The 19,745-nt window shown below is 44.8% G+C and overlaps 1 protein-coding gene across 1 annotated transcript in view; it reads left to right on the top strand.

Moving 5' to 3' along the window:
- Window positions 1-756: 756 nt before the first annotated feature.
- Window positions 757-19,745, top strand: part of GAP43 (growth associated protein 43) — a 62,049-nt gene continuing 43,060 nt past the window's right edge. The window contains exon 1 of the mRNA XM_074808445.1: window positions 757-868. Coding sequence (XP_074664546.1) covers window positions 839-868 — 30 coding nt within the window. The 5' untranslated portion in view covers window positions 757-838. The remainder of the gene's footprint in view (window positions 869-19,745) is intronic.

Here is a 19,745-nt window from a genome sequence, read left to right on the forward strand (position 1 = left end):
ATGCCTGTACACATGAAGAAGGCAGCACGTACATATATGTTTGCAAGTGTGCTGGGGAGGGGGAGGGGGGATTTTTAACAGCCATTTTAACATATTTTCCGATTCCCATTTAGCTCGCAGCTCCCACCTATGGCACGTCACCTGTGCATGGCATATACCGCCTGGCATGGCAATACCCCCGCTCCCTCTTCTCCCCTCCGTGCCCACCCCACCCCACGCTTTCTTCACGCATAAATCCCACTCCTGGCCATGGCCGGGCGCTGGGGGCTTCAGCTGCTCGGGTGGGAGTGGGGCTGGGGGCTCCCCACCCACCCAGGCCCCCTCCTCGCCCGATGCCTCCCCGACACACCCCACCCCACCCCACCCCTCCCACCCCCTCCGCAGTCTGCAGTGTCCCCTCTCCCCTGTCGCCTCTGTACAGTGGGAAAGTCGTTGGGTAATTGGGTCCAGATTGAAGATTTTAATTATTCATGAGGCTGGCAAGGGACTTGGGGGTGGGGGGGGGTGGCTGCTGGGGTGGGGGTGGGGTGGGGAGGTGACGAGTCAGGGAGAGCTGGTGAACAATTCTGGGAAGGGTAGGGAGGGAGGCAGAGGCAGCGTGTGCATGTGTGGTGAGCAATAGCTGTGGACCTTCCAGTTGCTGCGAACTGCCCTGTGGTGTGTGTGTGTGCGTGTGCGTGTGTGTGTATGTGTGTGTGAGAGAGCGAGAGAGAGGGAGAGAGAGAGGGAGGGAGGGAGGGAGGGAGTGGAGAGGGTGGGGGGGAGAGATAAGAGAGAGAAGAGGAAAAGGAGAGAGGAGAAGGAAGGAAGAAGAAGGAAGGAAGGGGACAATACGATCATGCTGTGCTGTATGAGAAGAACAAAACAGGTAGAGCTGAAGATTTTTATAATTCTTTCCGTTAAGAAATCTCCCAGGCTGCTGGCTGTCCATGGGGTGCGTGTCTGCCTGAGTGTGTGAGGGGCTGGGGTAGGGCTGGGGTAGGGGGGAGGAAATTTCAGCTGCTTTCAGCAGACATGTCTTTTGCAATTCTTTAGCATCTTGCGACTGAAGGCTCTTTTCACACCCTGCAACATGACTGTTTTGCCTTTCCGGGGCTGGTGATGTGGGGGGGGGGGGGGGGGGGGTGGCCTACATCCACATTTGGGGAGCTACCAGAATCCCCCCTCTATTCTCCTTATTATTTTTTAATAGTGGGCAGAAGCATTGCCTAGGGTTTTCTGTCTGTGGTTCTGAGGGTGTGGATGTTGGGGGGGTGGGTGTGCGGCTGGCAGGAAACGTGATGAGATCTGGCTCTACCTTGGAGATAAAGGAAGCAATTCTTCATCTAATGCCAAAAAAGAAAGGATGCCCAGTGAGCCTTGATCCCTGGTCAGAACGCTCTCTATTGCTCCTGGCTCCGATGAATGGGAGATGCTTTATGTGCATGTGCTGTGAGGTAGCTCGGAGGACAGGTGCATTCATTTTTTTGTGTTACAACAATCTGAGCAGGAATTAACCTGAAGCTTTTTTTTTTTTCAACCTATGCTATAGTGAAAAATGCAATTAATTAATAACAAAAGCATTAGCCAGGGGAGGGGGAGAGTCACCCTCTTTGCGATACCCTTCATAGTACAACCAGTTAGACAACTGTGCACCAGCTGGTAGAGAGACAGAGGACCACGCCTCTGTTAGCTTGGAACTCGGGTGGGATAAGAGAAGCTCACGGTGTGAACCTGTTGGAAACCAGATCATTCTCTTTACTGGTACCACCTGGCTTTTCCTGTAAGGGAACTGTGATGATGAGAAGGTTTGGGTGGTGGCTAGTTTTCAGTGCCAAATGTTTTATGTCCAAAAATGAAATTGAAAAAAAAGCTACTTAGATCATTCCCCCCCTCACCCTTCCCCCTTTTATTTTGTGTGAAAGCCCAAACCTGCTCCTGATTAAGAGAGCCTATTTTGGCTGAACCTCTTGGACTTCCTCAGGAGGCTGCTGGATTTATGCAGTTGGAACTTTGAGGCAGGAACTGGCCCCAGATATCTTTGTAAGGCATTTTGGAAACTTCCCCAAATTTTGGATTTATAGGTAGCAACAAGGAGCTTTGGTCCTTGTTCTGAGCACAAAACTCAACTCGGTCTTAGGTACAGCACCATACTGGTTGCTTTATATATGCATACATTTATATATCTCTTACACTATAGCACTGCAGTATTCTTGAGCAGTGACATGAGTAACTCCAGTTACTGTAGAACAGCACAGCGTTGAAAGAAAATCCAGGTTAAAGTGTGTTTCTGAATGGAGATGTGTGTGTTATCAAACGAAGGAGCAATTTTGTAGAATAATGGGGAGGGGCAGGCGAACAGGGTGGAAAGAGACCCTGCGTCATCCCCTGTTTTTCCCCATGCAGGTTTTTCAAATGCTTTGCAATTAATGATACGTTCACTAAAATCTGGAGGGGGGTGGTGGTGGCTGGGGAGGGGGGGAACACGTTGGAGCCAGCCAGCAGAGCACGTTCAGCTGGCAAATAGGGGATGAAAAGAGCAGAGGAGGAGAAGGAAGGCAGACAGGGAGGCAGAGTGACAGAGCAGTGGGCGGAGGTGCACAACAAATTTTAAAATAAAGTAGGCAGCTCTGGGATTCTTTGGAGTCAGAAGAGAGCTGTTGGGGAGGGGGATAATTTTGCCCATACCATCACAGTTCGGGCATTAAAGCTCCTGAATAATATTCCGATGTATCTGTTCTTTACATCTGTATGCGTTTACTCCTGTCGTTTTGTATTCTGACATATTTAGAAATGCCTGGCATGCAGGTATCTTGATTGCACATAGTCCTCTCTTCCCACTCCGTACATTAATCCACCGCATGGTACACACCCCTTTGCGCGTGCATGTGCAGCACACATCTCCAGTCTCCGGTCGCTCTCATCTGTACTACACATATATGCACAAGCACACACGCACTCGTTCGCACATGCTTTCTGATCCTTCTGCAGCCATACAGCCTGAATGTGCCTGCCTGTGCGTATTCGGTGGATGTTCCTGGGCTCGGAGCCCAACTCCTGCTCCTGTACCTGAATACACACCACAATTGCCAAACTGGCAATACAGCAGTTCGCTCAGCAAAGCTGGTGATACACCAGAGGCAGCTCTAATTTGGAGAAGAAAAAGACCTCGGTTTTCAGCCTGTGCTCTTCCTCTGTCCCCACCCAGACCTTTCACCGAGAGAAAAAGATGGAATGGGTTCTTCAGCACAGGCAGGAGTTTCCTTCCCAATATAAAGACAGCTCTCCTCAAATTATTTTTCAGGGGAAGCCCCCGGTGTCCCGCCTTTCTGGCAGCTAAAGAGCAAAATGTTGAAATTACAGACTTGGGCGTGGAAGAAATCTCTTCACATTTGTGTCTAGGTGTGCCTGTATGTGTCTGTCCTCCCACCCCTCAAAGACAAATATGTTCACACACTTGTACCTTGCAGATTATTCTTTCTTGTGGGTGCGATGCCAATGTGAAGAGTGAAGTATATGACTGACTGTGCCCGCCCATGAGAGATGTAGATAGCTTGGTGTTGTCATTTCTGCCTACAGTTGACTGCAGCTCTGAATCTGTGCCCACAAAATATGCAGCTAAAAGGTGGCATAACCGAAAGGCTGGGTCAAGTGATTTCTGAAAAATTGAACTCTACCTGCCAGCGAGAGATGCAGTCAGTAATAACGCAGAGCTGGGTAGTTAGATAGGTGGCTAGAAATGCAAGTGTTGCATGCACCGCATACTAGAACAGATGGACGTTATGGGGGTATGTGCTCAGTATTGGATTGCATGAGTGATTAAACAATAACCCGCAAGCAGGTTTCCCACTTGTGGGTGAGATGAGTCTCATTCATCACCAGCCATATCCGACGGCTTCCCTCCCATTCTGTCCTCTCCTCCTCACCCCAGTGCTGGAGAGCCAGCGGCTGCAAAGGTTTAAACCTGCCACACCCATCAAATCAAAGGAGGGAGGGGGGAAGAGGCAGTCTGCATTTCTTTCCCCTTCCACACGAGCAGCATGAATAAACAGGGCTGTACCTCTAAAGATGCAGTTTAATGCAATTGGAGAAGGAGAAAGCATTAGGGAACCGTTCTAGCAATTACAGCCAGCCGGTGAGGTGTCTTGTCATTCCAGGAACTGCAGAGGTGTGCAGGAAGGAGGAAATGGAGAAAAAGAGCGAGAGGAAGATGCACGCAGAGTTAAGGTTTTCTTGCCTCAGGATATTAAAATGTCTCGGACCTCATTTAAAATAACTTAATTATGCCACACAATCCAGATGCTTCAAAACTTGCAAGGCATGGTCTTACCTTTAAACACCGCCGTGGAGAGAGGAAAAGGGGTATTTGAAAGGAAGGGTGTCCATCCACGCCCCTCTTCCCTCCACTTGCCAGCGTGGTGTAAATCACCACAGACCATTGACTTCAGGGCAGAGACACTTCATCTGCACCTGGGGAGAGTCTAGCCACTGCCTCTGCCTTTCTGGGAGACGCCGAGCCGTTTTTGTGCTTCTTCCAGTAAACAATTGCTGCATGGAAGTTTAATTACTCCAGGTCCTTACTATTTCTCTTCCTGAGGCGATACCCCTGGGATTCCTCCCAAGAAGGGTGTCTCCAGAGAAACACCCCTCCCATCACCCTGTCCTCCTCCGCTGCCTTTGCTGACTATTAGAGACATTGATTTCTCCTAGATCGTGTAATGTAACTGTTCTTAATGGCAGAGACAAGCCCCCTCCTAGGGAACTAATTGCAGGCAGAGTTTCCAGGGGGAGGACAGCGGTAATGCTTAGAGGGAAAGAAACCAGTCTGTTGATTCAAATTGCCTATTGCCGCTTGCTCCTGAATGAGAGTCCCAGCAAAAACCAGTCAGGCAGTACCCACCGGTAGGTAGAGGCATCCCTGCTGGGCGGGCTGCGTTGACTCTTGTATCTGCCTGTGCCAGGCTGGGTACACGTGTGCAGCCTGAGGAAACGACATGGATTGTCTGAGGGCTTGTCCTGGCCCAATGCTGAGGGTGTCTGAATGATCTCAGAGCTGCCTCAGGATAAGAAAATGGGCTGTATAGCACTAGACTGTGCCCATGCCGTGCTGAGAGGGTGGTCGTTGCCTGGGGGTGAGAGGGACCCCTCCTCCAGTCAGGTGTCTTTGACTGCCTAGAAGGAAAAAGTGCAAAGAGCTTTCACCTCAAGTCTGCTCTCGTTTCAGGCCAGCTGTCGTGGATTCTGTGATGCCATCCCAGGATCTAGTACCCACCTGCACAGACATTATTACATATATTATAATATTATTATATATTATAATAATATAATATTATTGTATTTCCCTCTCCCCATTTCCCAGAGAGCAAGAATTCCCCACTGCTGGCAGCTGCCAAGTTGCAAGGCCTTCTTGTGCTAGTGGGAAGGTGAACTGGGCCCTTTGCCCGTTGCAAGATGAAAGCAGGCTGCTAGTCTTGCATGACGTAAAAATCAAAGATGTGTATACCTGTTTGGCTTCGCTGGCCTCATGCTGTGAGGCATGTGCTCCCCTCAGTGACTCTCGTCTGCTCCATGTGCAGGGGACATGGGGCGTAAGTGGGCTCTGCCTAGTCTGTACCGAGCAGGCATGTATGTGCTGAGGGATCGGTGTGTTAATAGGTAAAACGGCAGGGATAGCCTGAAGATGGTCTCTGCTTTTGGCTGAGATAGTATGACACCAAGTACATATAATCTGAGACCTCTGCATGCTCCCAGTAGGCTGGTGGTACCTTACTGGCTACCATTTGCTCAATCCATGCATTGCTGGCCCATGCATCCTTCCCTCTGTACAACTCTCCTGTGTCCCCTCCTCCTGCACATAAATGACTTGCATCTCTTCTGTTGCTTTGGGCTTCTTCCCTACACAGGGAGGGCTTTCTTTGGATTTGAGAATGAACGATAGCTCTGGTGACAGTTCCAAGCTGAGAATGAGAAACCTTTTGATGGCAGCTCTCTGTGTTGTGGCCCTTTGGAAGCCACTCTGCGATTTCCCTGCTTGCTGCGAGTCTGACAAGTCTCAGGGACAGATTTGGCAGCAGTCCATACCTGGCTGCATCTGAGTTTTGAAGGCCCAGTGTCCAGCTGTAAGGCAACAACCATAGCCCAGTAGCTCTACACAGGGAGTTCCAAGCTGGTAAGACGAGGTCAGTCATCCAGAAAGGCCCACTGGAAGGTGCACATGCCTTGTTGGTGGAAATACCAGAACACCTTGCAGTGGGAATACCTGAGCAGTTATCTGGGTGAAACATCTTTCAACATCTGAAGCCCAAAGTCAACGCCTGGAATTCATCCACATTCATTTCATCTATAATTCCAAGATCCTCCTGAGCACGCTGGGAGGTGACATGTAACCTCAGAGCTCTGATGGCCTCATGTGGAGAAGGTGTTTATATTTCCTTAGAGCTCTCTCTATCACCTGCTGAGTGTGTGTGTAAAACTCCATGGCTTTTCGTGGTTGCAAGCACCACAGGCCAGTAGTTAGTATATAGGAATTGGTTTTGGGAGAGCTGGTTTCTCTTCCTAGCAGTGCAATTAACCTGCTTTCTGACTTGATCTAAGCACAGTTTCTCCGCCTGTCATGGCCATCTCTGCAAGATGCTTCTTTAATTTGGAAACTAAATAATCAGTGTGTGAAAAAAAAAAAAAAGGATTCAGATGCCCTCAGGTGAGAGGTGCTTTAGACAGGGAAAGCATTGCTTTATCCATCCTCAGTCACTCCTGCAGTGCTGGGATGTTTATTAGCCACTTGAGTTCCTTTAACACAAACTACTGATTTTCTTCCCAGATCCAGGCTTTATTACTATGGGCCAGAGCCTGAGAGTAGGGCTACAACTTAGTTTTCTTCCTGCTATTTACTGGTGTGCTAGCTCCTCCCCTACCATCATAATGATCCAGGCTGTAGCAACCTACAATATGTGTATGGGGTGGAGGAATAGTGTAATGAAAATAGTGATTTGTTTTTAATATAACAAAAGGAATTTGTGCTTTTGGAGTTACAGTGATCCTGCTGTCTCTGCCTGTTATTCATTTTGTCTTCTCTCCCCATCTGTTCTGCTCCTCGCCTTCCTCCTGCTCCCTTGACCATGCAGTCCTCCTGCTGCTTCTTCTCCCCTCCAGCTGGGTACCAGCCCTCCGTTAGGCTGTGCTTCCCCGGGCACTCCTGCTGGCACCATCAGCCACTACCACGAGGGTCTTATTCCCTTCACCCTTCCTGGCAGAAGGGAAACTGTTAGGAGGGGAAACTACATGGGTTCTTCCTTTGTGCGTCCAGTTGCTTTTGCAGCAACTCCTCCACTTGGGCAGCTGTTGCAGCTACTGCCCATGAGCACCTATAGACAGAGGCAGGAAAGTGGTGCATCGTCACCTATCACATTGTGTTAGCATAGGTAAAAGGTTGCCCACCCCCAGCAGGCAGCTGGGGAGGGGTATGGCTGCCATAGGATGCGGTACAAACTGGTATCACCATTCCGGCTTTGCTGAGGATTGATACTTCTTCTGGGTTTGTCCCTTGGCTACTAATGGCAGGCTGTGCTCCAGCTGTCTTGTTGGCCCAAGAGAGGATGTCCTGAGCCTGCCTTCCTCCCGCCAGGGTTGGTTGGCTTTGATGCCTCGAAAGGGAAGCCAAAATGTACTTAAATTCTTTTAAATTATAACCAATAAATGTCAGTTCCATTCATTACTCATCTTACTTCTGAAGTTTCTTGAATTAATTCCAGCCACAATCACAGTATATTTATAGAAAGCTGGGACATCTCACAGTATTTAAACATTCTCTCTGTAGGAGACACCTTTCTGTAAGGGTTGGTAATTAGTAAAGCTAATAGGCTCTAAAAGACTCCTACTTACTTGGTTTGAATGCCCCTAAATTTTAGGGGTGCAGGGGAGTGTGTTTGGGTCTGAACCTAGCTCTGAAGCTAATTTTATTCCACTCTTCTCATAATTGCCTAGGAGTGAAACTGTGGTTTCAGGAACTTCAGGTTCTTTATGAATTGGGATGATTTCTAATAATTGGTGATGTACGGAACAATTTACAGTTTCAATTACTCTTATAATTGTTAAGATTATTATCAATTGGCATCCAGTTCAGCGGACTATTGAATGGACTCTAATCCATTTATTTTATTAATAGTATCCAATGACCTTATAAATCTGCAATGTCAAGTACTCAAGGGTGGGCAGGTTGGGGCAGCATGGTACTATGCTTTGCTTTTTTGCACAAGATGCCAGTCATTTGCATTAGTTCCCATTGAAACCAGCAGGATGTTTTGAACAGACCATTGTTCTCCTTGTTTCATTCCTTCTTCTGTCTGCCCATAGCTTTAAGAGTAAGGTATTTAGTGGTGGATTTATAAATAATTTAACAAAAATCATCTAGGTTTGGAAGGGCAGACATAAAGAAACAAGTATCACTTGCTGATTTGCTGACAGTAAAATTTGCAGCCATTTGGTTTATGTAAGAGTGAAGTCCACTGCTGGAAATCACCTGCTGAGAAAATGTGAGGAGGGCACCACCTGCTCAACAGTGCCTGAGAAGCGTGGTGCAGCTGGGAGATGGCACGGCAACAACGGGGAACTGGAATGATGGGGGACTGAGGCAAAGGGGCTTTTAGAAGCTGGACCAAAAGTTAATCCTCAGCAGGGACACCTCACTGTAGATCGGAGACCTGTGCTGAAGTGGTGCTTGTGTTTCTCAGAACTGGGGGGTACCTTTCTTAGGGTCAAGATTTTAATTCTTAGCTTGTTATGTTGGAGTAGTCAGGCTGGCAGCTTGCAAAGATTTCACAGGCTGAGTTGGAGTCTGTCAGAATGGAGACTTTGCTTGATCAAAGATGAAAAACAGTGGTTTTAACCCCTCCTGCTGTTGCATTTCCAGTGGAAGACCCAGAGGAGCTTCAAGCCCTACATAGAGTTTTGAGGACAGACACATGCAACAGAAAATTGATGTTTAATGTTGACTGTTAAAATTGCAGTCAAAAGCATGATAAGGATGCAACCCGTTCCACCTAAAGCACAAGATCTGGCAAACGGCCTTTCCCTTTTGTCCTGAATTCCAGTCAGAATACCAGCTAGAAGAGATTAAATCCTAAGGAAAGGACGGGTGGAGCAAGGAAAAAAGATCTCCCCCCAAAATAACTGAAGAACTGAAGCTAACTGAAACCTCCATGAAGTAAACAGAAGTTGGATAACTTCCAGAGGATAGGTAGCATAGTATGTGAGTTAGTATCTCAAGCTTCCTCTTACATGGTAAAACTAGATACACAGCAAAAAGAACCCTCCATTATGATGGCAGTGTACAGGACTCTGTGGAAGACAAAAGAATTAACAAACTAGTGAAAAATGAGCCCTAATGGCTTATAGGAACTTTTATCAAATCTTCCTTTAAAGTTCAGTTAATTCTTCTTTATGTCCTTTGTTTTCTTCCTTTGAGTCGTATGATTCCACAATTCGGGAAGATATACCGTAAGACAATGCCTTATATTGTAGAATTTAATTACTTTTTAATTAGGGTGTGGCTGACAAGAGGAGTCTGAAATGTATCACAGTATTTTACCATTGTTCTGAACTGAGAAATAAGGGATTGTTGTAAGTTGAACTGCCTTCTTAGAGGTGTCTGTTGTAGGCTGTAGAACTTTAGAGCCTCCTTTCTTTCTAACTGTGGAGATGCCTAAAGTCCTAAGATAATTACACTTACACCTGTAAAGTCCCCTGAACATTTAAAGGCTGCTTACTGGCATGCCTAGATGATCCTTAGTTTTATAAGCGATAATCAGCTCAATACCTACTTAACAGCTAAGCTACGGTGGGATCTACAAACCAAGTATTCTTCCAGTTGCTTTCCCTGCACAGCCAAAATGGGTAAGTTTGCACAGCACACAGGTCAAGTGTCCCCACAGAACGCATCCAAGAGGAAGGGCATGTACTACCTTCCTTTTATCTAGAAACACTTTGATTCAAATATTTTCCAAGAGATATGGCGAATTTACCATCTCTGCCTGAGTAGATGTGTACCCCCACCTCCCAGGAGAATGTTCTGTTAGGCTATAGAATATAATGGGACTAGTGTTTCCTGGAGAAGCTGGTCTATTTTGCACAGTCAAATAAAATATTAATTGTGCCAGAGAAGGAGAGTGAAGGAATATTATCCTGACTCTCTACCTTAGTGTTTATGATACGGAAGGGAGGGAAAAGCTTTGGTTAAAGCTTCATGTCATACGTTGTCAATAAGGCCAAAGCATTTTATGCCCATTTTGTGTGTCTCCAGTAACGCGGTCAACTGCAAGTTGATGGCTAAAACAATTAATAGGAGCCACAAAGGAGGAAGCTCAGGATCTAGGAAAAGGGCAGAACAAATCAGGATGTACTCATGTAAGATGGTTGTTTTACATCGTCCTAGCTTATTTACAAAGCTGATGGAAGCAATCTCTGAACCATGAGCTTTGAGTGCTTTGAAGACTCATGAGGGGTGGATGAGGTGTCAAAAGGCTGAAAAAGAACGAGAAGATAAGAAATTACAGACCACTCAGTTTAACTTCATTCTGGGGGAAAAAATGGTAGAAATAATCAAGTAAAGGAGATTATTAGGAGCCAGCACAGATCTGTCAAGAATAGATCATGTCAAACTAATTTAGCTTTCTTCTATAACAAGCCTTGTGGATACAGGGGAAGTAGTTGTCATACCTTGTCATTTGTAAGGATTTTGACATAATCTCGCAGGCTTTTATCATAAGTGAAGCAAAGAAACACGGTCCAAAGGAAAACATTACAGCAGGGATGCAGAAGGGGTGTAGATAATCCTACTCAATGAGCAGTTCTCACTGATTTCCTGCTGAAACAGAAGACAATCAAGTGGGTTGCCACAGGCTTGAGCTGTGGCCTGTTAAGTGCTTCATATTCATTAAATGCTTTGTACTTTATATTTTAATTTCAACCTGGATGACTGTCTAGAGGAAGCATTTTTTAAAATCTGCAGATGGCATGAACCAAGTATAGGCTGGTGGAAATTACTGGAATTCAAGACAAGCTTGTCAAACCAAGGACCTGGTTTGAACAGCATCAGAGCGAATGTAAAGTGCTCTCCATGGGAATGATTAATAAATTGCAGCCAGCTGTCCATGGGAGCCAACAGGCCAGCTAGCTATCCTTCAGGAGGGGAGACAGGGTCTCTAGAGGACCACAGGTTCAATGTTAGTCATTTATTGTCAAAAAGGACAACAGCATCTTACCAGGTTGTGCAAATGGGAATACAGGCTGTAAGACACATCTAATAAGCCTTCAGCTCTGATGTGCACATGTAAGTCACAGCTGAAGTGTCATTCCTTAGTCCTGTACTGCACTCTAAGAAAGCGTGATTCAACGAGAGAGAGTGCAGACTGGGGTGGTAAGAATTGCTGGAGGTCAAGGGAAATATAATTTGTGAGAAAAGAAGGCTGAAATAATTAGGGTTGTTTAACCTAAAAGGTATAAGGAGTCAGGATGATAGTCCAGCGAGTGCAAGAAAATGGGAATAATCTGTTCTTCCTGTCCAGGGTGGATAAATCAAGGAGTAATGGTCTTTAATGGGCCGGCAGAGTGATTTAGACTAGACTTTAGAAAGAGTCCAAAAGGATTGTGATGCACTGGAATAGATTGTCTGAGAAAACTATGGCAGCTCCAATCACTAAAGGGCTGTAGGAGGTGCTTCTGGACCAGAGGATGGACCAAATGGTCTCTTATGTTCTCTCGACACTATTTTGTATGATTAGTATCAGATGTTCACTGAAGCAGGAACTGGACCCAATCTATCCTCTTCCAGAAGAGTGCTTAACAAGTAGGCTCTAAAGCTATATTCACTTCTGTGCTCTCTCTGTCTCTGGCCTCATGCTTATTTAATTCTTCCATGAAAAAAAGCCAAGAGCTTAAGCAGGAAAAGCTAGGAGCAGCTTACTCCAAACAGTCTTCTGTGGGAGGGTGGTAAGACTTGAGCTCTTTTCAGGTACAGTAGAGAGTTGAATCAACATCTGTCATAATTTAGGGAAGCTAGTCTCTCCACTGAGATACTACATAGATACTTATCAACCGCATGCTGTCAGAGACAAACTGTAGTTGTTGTCTCTTTCAGGGCTTGGAATCCAAAACTGAGGGTGCCTCTCTGATAACCAGGGCAAGATGCCTAAACCAGACAGTTTAGATGTTAGCATTTGCTATAGGCAGGTTCAAAAGACATTTATTGCCTGATACTGAGGTGCCTAGTTCTCCCCATATTTCCTAGTGGATTTAAGAGTATGGTTTCTGCAAGGCATCTCACCTTCTTCCTAGACTTGGCTCCAACATCTGTCTTCTGAACATGGACATCTGCTGGAACTCCACACTGAGGTTCCCTTTTCATTATCCTCAGGAGAGAATTATTACAAGGGATTTATCAGTTGGTGGCTTCTTCTACCTGCCTGACATGAATTGTCTCAAAGCATTTATAGAGCAGTCACTCAGAAATTCCCAACTGGAGTGCTGTACCCCTACTAGCATTCACCTTCAGTGCTTAATCCCCTCTGCTCCCATTATGATGTGTCCCAGCGGTGGCTGGGAATGCTGAATAAAACATGCTGAGATATAATATTCACCTTCACTGGATATATTCTCATGCAGCAGAAGAGCTACTGCTGCATGAGGATATAGAAGAACTAAAGCTGACGTGTGGTATCTTCCATTATCACGTGCTGAGTCCATACAACCCTTGGGAAGATATTCTTTCTTTGGTTATTCCAAAGCCTTTACACAACACAAGAGGAGGAACAAGGCACCCGGTCTGTAGTCAGGATTACCCAACTGTTGGGGGATGAGATAAATTGTAATAGCCAAAGACAATCTTTTCAACTACATAAAATTTTGCTGATCTTTCCCTGTTTGGATAAGAATTTTCTTGGTAGGGGTCTTCTTCAAATAGACACTGTGGATTTTTAATTTGTTATTTGGCTGTATCTGTTGAGATTAGAAGAATAAAGCTTTGAAAGTGTAAAGAGTTTTGCAGCCATTTAATAAGCAACGGTTGCGCTTTTATAATACAAAGAAAGAGAATGCCATTATGATTTCAAATTATGAAATTTCATATTTTCTTCCTTTTAAGTTTACACTTTTAAAATAAGAGATTAAACACTTTTGTTAAGCATACATTGAGTTTCAAAGTCAAACACTTAGGATATAGAGAATTAATTAAAAGGGTTGCCTGTTTGAATTTGTCTTCTCTCACATATTGGCATAATGATGTGGTCCTTAATTACAAGATCAAATACTGGTATGTATTTTTTTCAATAGGATCCCTGTCTCATTCAGTGCACAGAATGGAATATACTTGGGGACTGAATGAGTTTTGCCATAAACGAAGGTGTTTTCTATAGGTCTCCTGTTAATTTACTGCCAGCGATGAAGGTTATGTATTGAATTGGGCAGGGGGCTGTTCAAAAACAGAAGAATGGTCTCATGTTTTGGCAATTGAATACTGCCCTGAAGAATTAGGCTTTTTCCTGCCTTTTGCCGTGAGTTCCTGTGTGATATGAAAAAGCCATATAAATTAGGTTTTCCGTGGGTGGCCGCTAATTGGTGTGTTCTCATTTTCTGGGTTCGCAGTCTGAGACACCTGGGGTCTGACTTGCAGAAGTGCAGAGCTGGTATTGTATGGAGTTCTGCTCTCAACACACACAGAGCTGGGGAAATGCTAATCCAAGGCATCACAAATTAGGGACCCAAAAGTCGTGGGTGCTCTGGCCATTTTGACCTTAGCCTCTTTGTGTCTGATTTCACTGTCTGTAAAACAGAGATAACAACCCCACCTGCCTCCCTGGGAGAACATCCATTAAAGGCTCGTGAAACCCTGAGATATTATGGCAAAATAGCACCACAGAAGAAGGCTGTGAGGAAATCAGTATTGTGCATTCAGTGATGGGTTTGAATGATGTGCGGCAAATAAGGCACTTTGTATGAAATTAGGATAACGGGAAAATACTGAATCGCTACCCACTCAATGAGCTCTGTCTATCCTTTGTAGTAGCTGGGGTGGGGAAGGCTTGCAAGAAGAAAAAAGGTATGACAAAGACTATTATAAGGCATATGCACAAGGTTTCAGAGGTAGTCTCCATTTTACATTTTCTGCTTCAGCCTTTACCGTGTGCCCAGAAAGATGCTTGTAAGATAGGCTTTTTATGTAATATCTGAGTCACGCTACTTTGTAGTTCTGTCTGTGAACGATGGGTTGCAAAATAATTGGGCAAAAATGGGCCAAATATGTTATCACTGAAACTAGTACTACACTTTTCACTGATGTCGGAAGATGTCATCTTAGATCCTTAACAAATCAAGCCTGGAGCACTCCTGTTATTACTCCCTTTGTATGTGAGGCACAGAAGAAAGTGGAATTATCTGCTGAAGTCATTCTGCCTCTTTTCTCTAAATACAACCAATAGCTTTTAAACTAGTGTTCACATGCCTCACATGAATTAATCTAGAAATGAAAGAAAAAATATGGGTTTGTTCCACTCTTCTTGCCCTCTCTTCTCCTCACCTGGAAGAAATAGCTTGAGTAATGCAAATAGTTTGTTTGTTTTATTTCCCAGTCTCTTTACATTTGTGTCTGTGGGAGTGGGGCATGTATTTGCCTACAGGACACCATGGGAGGATCTCCTGAGGAAGGGCTGAGCTGGGGAGTTGAGGAATCAAGCAAGTCTGTGGTATCACAGGTCCTGTGTCCTGTTGGTGCTGTTCTGGTGAAGTCCAGGCTCTTGGCTGCTGCCCTGGAGCATCTCCAGGTGGGAGACGTTGTGCTCACACCAGGAGAGGCAGTCTGCCTAGAATGTAAGCTCCAGACCAGGATGGGCTTCAGAAAGAGGTCAGAGCCTTCAATCTGGGCTTAACAGGGAGCCCGAGAAAAGGCAAGAACCTCAGTGATACATGGTCATACACTTTTATTAATGAGAGCCTGCCTGGGGTTTCTCCCTAGTCTGAACATGCTGTTGTCATTGTGTCTATGAATGTCTGTATTGTCTTCCTCAAATCTCTGGTGCATAAGACGGGATACAATTTTCTGCCCAGGCACAAGTGGGAATTTTTCTCACCATTGCTACATATGCTGGCTGCTGATGAACTGATACGTTGCCTCCTAGGCCTCTGTGTCTATGAATTATCTCCAGAAGAAAGTTTACTTCTCCCGGGGGGGCACAAAGCAGCCAAACATGCTCAAGGGAGAACTTTTCTTAGCAGAGACTGAAATGGAAATACAGAAATCCCAGTATAGAAAATCAGAAGTCTTGGGAAAAAAAATAATTCATTGGCACTCCGTTAAGCATGGAAGAGTTGTGCCTTTGTCTGTTGTCCTGAGACATGCCAGCATGGTATGACACTGTAAACCCAGCAAATCTAATTGCTGGTTATGGCTTGAAGCCTATGGCTTATGAGGATACCCTGTCTCCTATTTTGAGGACCTTCTGCTGAGATTGCCCTCCATGGCAGCTTAAGAGACCCTCCTCCTGCTCCCCTGGAGTTAAACCTCTGGCTGTCAGGACTGATGCAGAGTTGATGGTCAAGGCAGGGTGATCCAGAGAGATACTTCATGGAGTTAGTGTGGGTGGCCGAAAGAGAATGTCCTGTTGGCAGGTCTGGAGGAAGAACACTGTCCCTCTGCCAGTTAAGAATGGAAATGGGAGATGCTGTCATTGGGGGGAAGAAAGACCTCATTGCAAAGTGTGATTGTCTCTCTGGGCCAAACCTGATGCATGTTTGCCAAGAAGGTAGTGGAAATGTATGTCTTGTGTTAGCATTTGCGAGGTGGTGAGGATTTTTACTCCTCACCTCTCCCAAATCAGATGGTGTTTCAGCCTACCCCTGGGGCAGCCCCTGCTTCTGGCTTTGTCACAGAAGTGTGCACAGAGGGGGAGGCAGAAATGACACTTGGACTAGGTCAGGAGATAATTTTGTTGGAAGGATCTGCAATCATGTGGTTCCAGTGTCTTCTTCTCCCCATAGAAGGAGAAGCACTGACCACAGCAGATAATACTGCAACTTGTAAGCACCCACTCCAGAACTGAAGGGGCCTTACCAAGGTAAGGTCAGCCTTCCTGCCTCGCTAAGTGCAGTAAGCAGCCCCACTAGCAGGGTCTGCTTTCTTTTCTTTTGCTTCTGTGGTTCTGATCTGACCCTGCAGACAGCAAAATGTGCTCCTCATCGCTTTGCCTCTGTATATCCAGCCGCATTCAGTTCCATCTTTCACATATGATTCATTAAATCTCAGCTTCACACAGTATGGTATCATCGACGCTGATATCCCCAACCTGTAATTTTTCAAATTCTTTCTTGGGTACTCGCCTCTAAGCTTTTCCTGCTGTCAGGCGCAGCAGACGACAGTACGCTGAGTACTTCTGAGAGGTACCACACAGAGCGATTCTGCTCTTTGGAAATTTGTTTGTGAAAATTGTGAGCAGCGCAGAAATGCCTGGAGAAGTTAATCAGAATTGGAGATGGGCACAGTTTTCAAAAAACCACAACTTTCAAGTACTGCGGTGTAAACAGGAGGTCGATTTGCTGGCAGTGGTATGAAATAGCACTCAGTTATACAGAGCACAGGAAAATGGTGAACAGGATTTCTGTCATGCCTTTGCTCCACTTTTATCAACGCCCTGTGCTTCTGCCCTGCAGCACCCCTGCTATTCCAGCTCTGATGTTGCAGGGTAGCCACTGAGTTGCTGAAAACTAGGCGGCAAGGATATAACTGATCCTTTGAGCAAAGTAATTCTCTGTTCAGTAGCTTTTTGTACATATTAAATGATTAAATCTTTAGGGGGCTTTTCCCTGATGCAGTAATTGTGCGCTCATTAAATTGCCAGATAAGACTTACTTTCTATTAATTTATTTTTTGCTAAGAAAAACGTTTCATTTTCCGCTGATAATCCTGCCTCACCTAATTCAAGATGGCCAACTTGTGGCTTTTAAGCCACAGGCAGATACTGAGAGATTGAAGTATGACTCCCTCAATGGAGATATGTCATATCACTGACAGCGCACGGCTGATGTTAGGACTACTTTTTTATCAGTATCTCCATGTAGGAGGAAGCTCTCAGGAGCTTCTGAGGCCAACAGCTCCCTACAATCTCTGGGACTCGGCTGGGCACCCAGCCTCACCCCATCCCACACTGGGTGCTGGGACCCTGGGGAACCATTGCTGTTTTCTGCCTGGGAGCTACTTGTTGAAAAATCTCTCACCTTGCATAAGGTCCTGGGTAGGGGTTTGACACCTCTTGGACATTGGAAAGGGGTTTTTTAAGATGCTCACGAGGACAAGAGGTTTGATTTCCCATGATTTAGTTAATTGAATTTAGAAAGTAAAATCTGGGTCAAAGTTGAATTATCCCACGTTACTAGGAGTGGAAATAGATTTAGGCTTCAGCTGCAACGTAAGCTAGTATATGTGTGAAAAAGACCACAGAGAAACTGTTAGAAGAAAGTTATTAAGGCTGATAAGTCAAGTATTAAAAAATTAGCCAATATTGGAAATGCAGTTGCCTGTGCAAACTCAGCATGGTCTCTGCTTGTGAATGTATTTCAGTAAATTTCTACTAATAGGAACACATCTTATTTTTCTTTCCAGGGATTCCTACCACATTCAGGTCCCAGAATGGACAGTGCTCACTTAATGAGCAGTTATTCAATATTTTGTTCTCTCATAATAAGTCAGCGTGTGACCCCATGGCTTTGCTCAATAAATACTATTCAAACTCTGCTCTAAAATCAGAAATACTAATTTTCTCCTGGGCTGTCTGGTGATTCTGAGCGCCTTGCTAACATTACTTAGCAAATCTTTGCAACACCCATGTGAGATAACTGAGTATTTATACTCCATTTTTACAGATGGGCAACTGAAGCACAAAGATCGAGTTTGGTCAGCAGGACTCCCTAATTTTATGTGCTGAATTTGAGAAACAGAGGACCTGACTTTTACTAGTAGTTTTTATTTTCAATGGTGCATATCTATAAACATCTCCCATTAGTCAGCTGCAGCTCTGAGTGCTCAGCACTGCTCCAAATCAGGCTCAAGGGGTGTGAAGCCAGCTACTCTGGGATGCAGAACATGCCACTAGAAATTACCTCGTGAAAAGTATGGGCCAGGATAACAGATGAATTCAGCAGCAAAGGTAGGGCAGTGTTGTAGGACAGCCATCTGTTGGCCGCCCTAACCCTGAGATCCTCTGTTCTCCTTTGCCAAACCTCTGCCTCCTGCATTTTAACTTTCCAACTTCCGACTGCAAAAAATAGGACTAAGATTTTAGTGTAATCCCTTTATACCCCTGAGTTTCCTAAGCTTCAAATGACCAGATTTCTGACTAACGCTTTAAGTCTTCTTTAAGCTCCTTTGTTTTACTTTGCAATCTTTCAGCAGATATGTACAAGCCTAGTTCCAAACAGTGGCAAAGTGGTATCTGAAAATCCTGCCACGCTCCTGCCTATATAAATCTTATTTGTTAGGACAGTTCTGTAAATTACCAAAGGGCCTCGGTGCCCAATTCACACTGGTTTCAATAGGATTAAGGCAAGCAGACGTTTGTCGAGATCCCACCATTCGCTCCTTAAAACCTGGTGCTTTAATTCTTCTTTCAATCAAGTGTATGTTGACCCACTAGTGTTAAAGCATAGGAAGGTATACGAAAATGTTAATAATTCATGACTGTTTGTAAAGTGCTGTGAGAGTAAAATCTGGAAAGGAGGCATCTTGGGGGGATGTGTTATATTTTCTTCAGGCTTCAAAATAATTGCTTCTGCAACCAAAGCAAAATACAGGTGGAAATTTTTTTCCTCTGCTTTGCACTGTTAGTTGTCTGAAAGCCCCAATAGGTGCTCTAATTCTACACTGAGTACTCTCGGATGTTACTAATGATTAGGCAGATCCCAAAACCTTGAGTTAGTGACTGCTTTGGAAGAGTACAAAAAGTGTTTGTGCATTTGTAACTTATTCTTTCTGGAAGGGATAGAATGACTCTTGAATTTAATCTGTTTGAAAATATTCTGTATTTAGGCTCCATTTCAGCTTACATTTCAGCAGAATTTAGTGAATCGGTTATGCAGACAGACTTTAGCCAGTGGATTTCTGGCAAATTACTCACTCCACTATATTTATGTGTGTGTGTTGGTGTGTTTGTAACATGCAGTTTGTGATAGTTATACAATATGAATTCTTCTCTCTGACTGGGAAGGAAGAAAAAGAAGGGGTTACAGAAAAAAAAAAAAGAAAAATGAAAAAAAAAAAAAGTCATACTCCTGGGCTAAAATTTTAGATAGGTAATCATTCACTATAATGGAATTTGCATGATTTCTGTCTATTTTCATGGCTGAAGGACCGGTTCATCTCAAAAGGAGAGTACAACTAATGACATACCCTGGCCACACAGCGTAGACATTTGCATACCATAATCTTTGCTTCATTTGAGCAGACCTACAATTTGCTTAACTCCAGTGATGTGTCTTATGAAGGACTGTTGTTGTTAATGGGTCAATAAATTGGACTGGCAAGAACCAGCCTTGTCCTGTGACTTCTGGAAGAAGCAGGAAGTATGTCTTTCTACCAAGAAATGGCTTGCTATTTTAAATGGTGCTAGGAGAAAGCAAACTGGTTCCTAGAGAACCTGAATTGGGTTTCCTCTGTGCACCAGTGTGGTGCCTGTGTCCTTTCTTGTGTTCAGCACACTCCCATTATCTTGACTCCCGTTGCTTGTTTCATG

This window comes from Strix aluco, chromosome 2 (genome assembly GCF_031877795.1).
Source record: "Strix aluco isolate bStrAlu1 chromosome 2, bStrAlu1.hap1, whole genome shotgun sequence".
Classification (NCBI taxonomy): domain Eukaryota; kingdom Metazoa; phylum Chordata; class Aves; order Strigiformes; family Strigidae; genus Strix; species Strix aluco.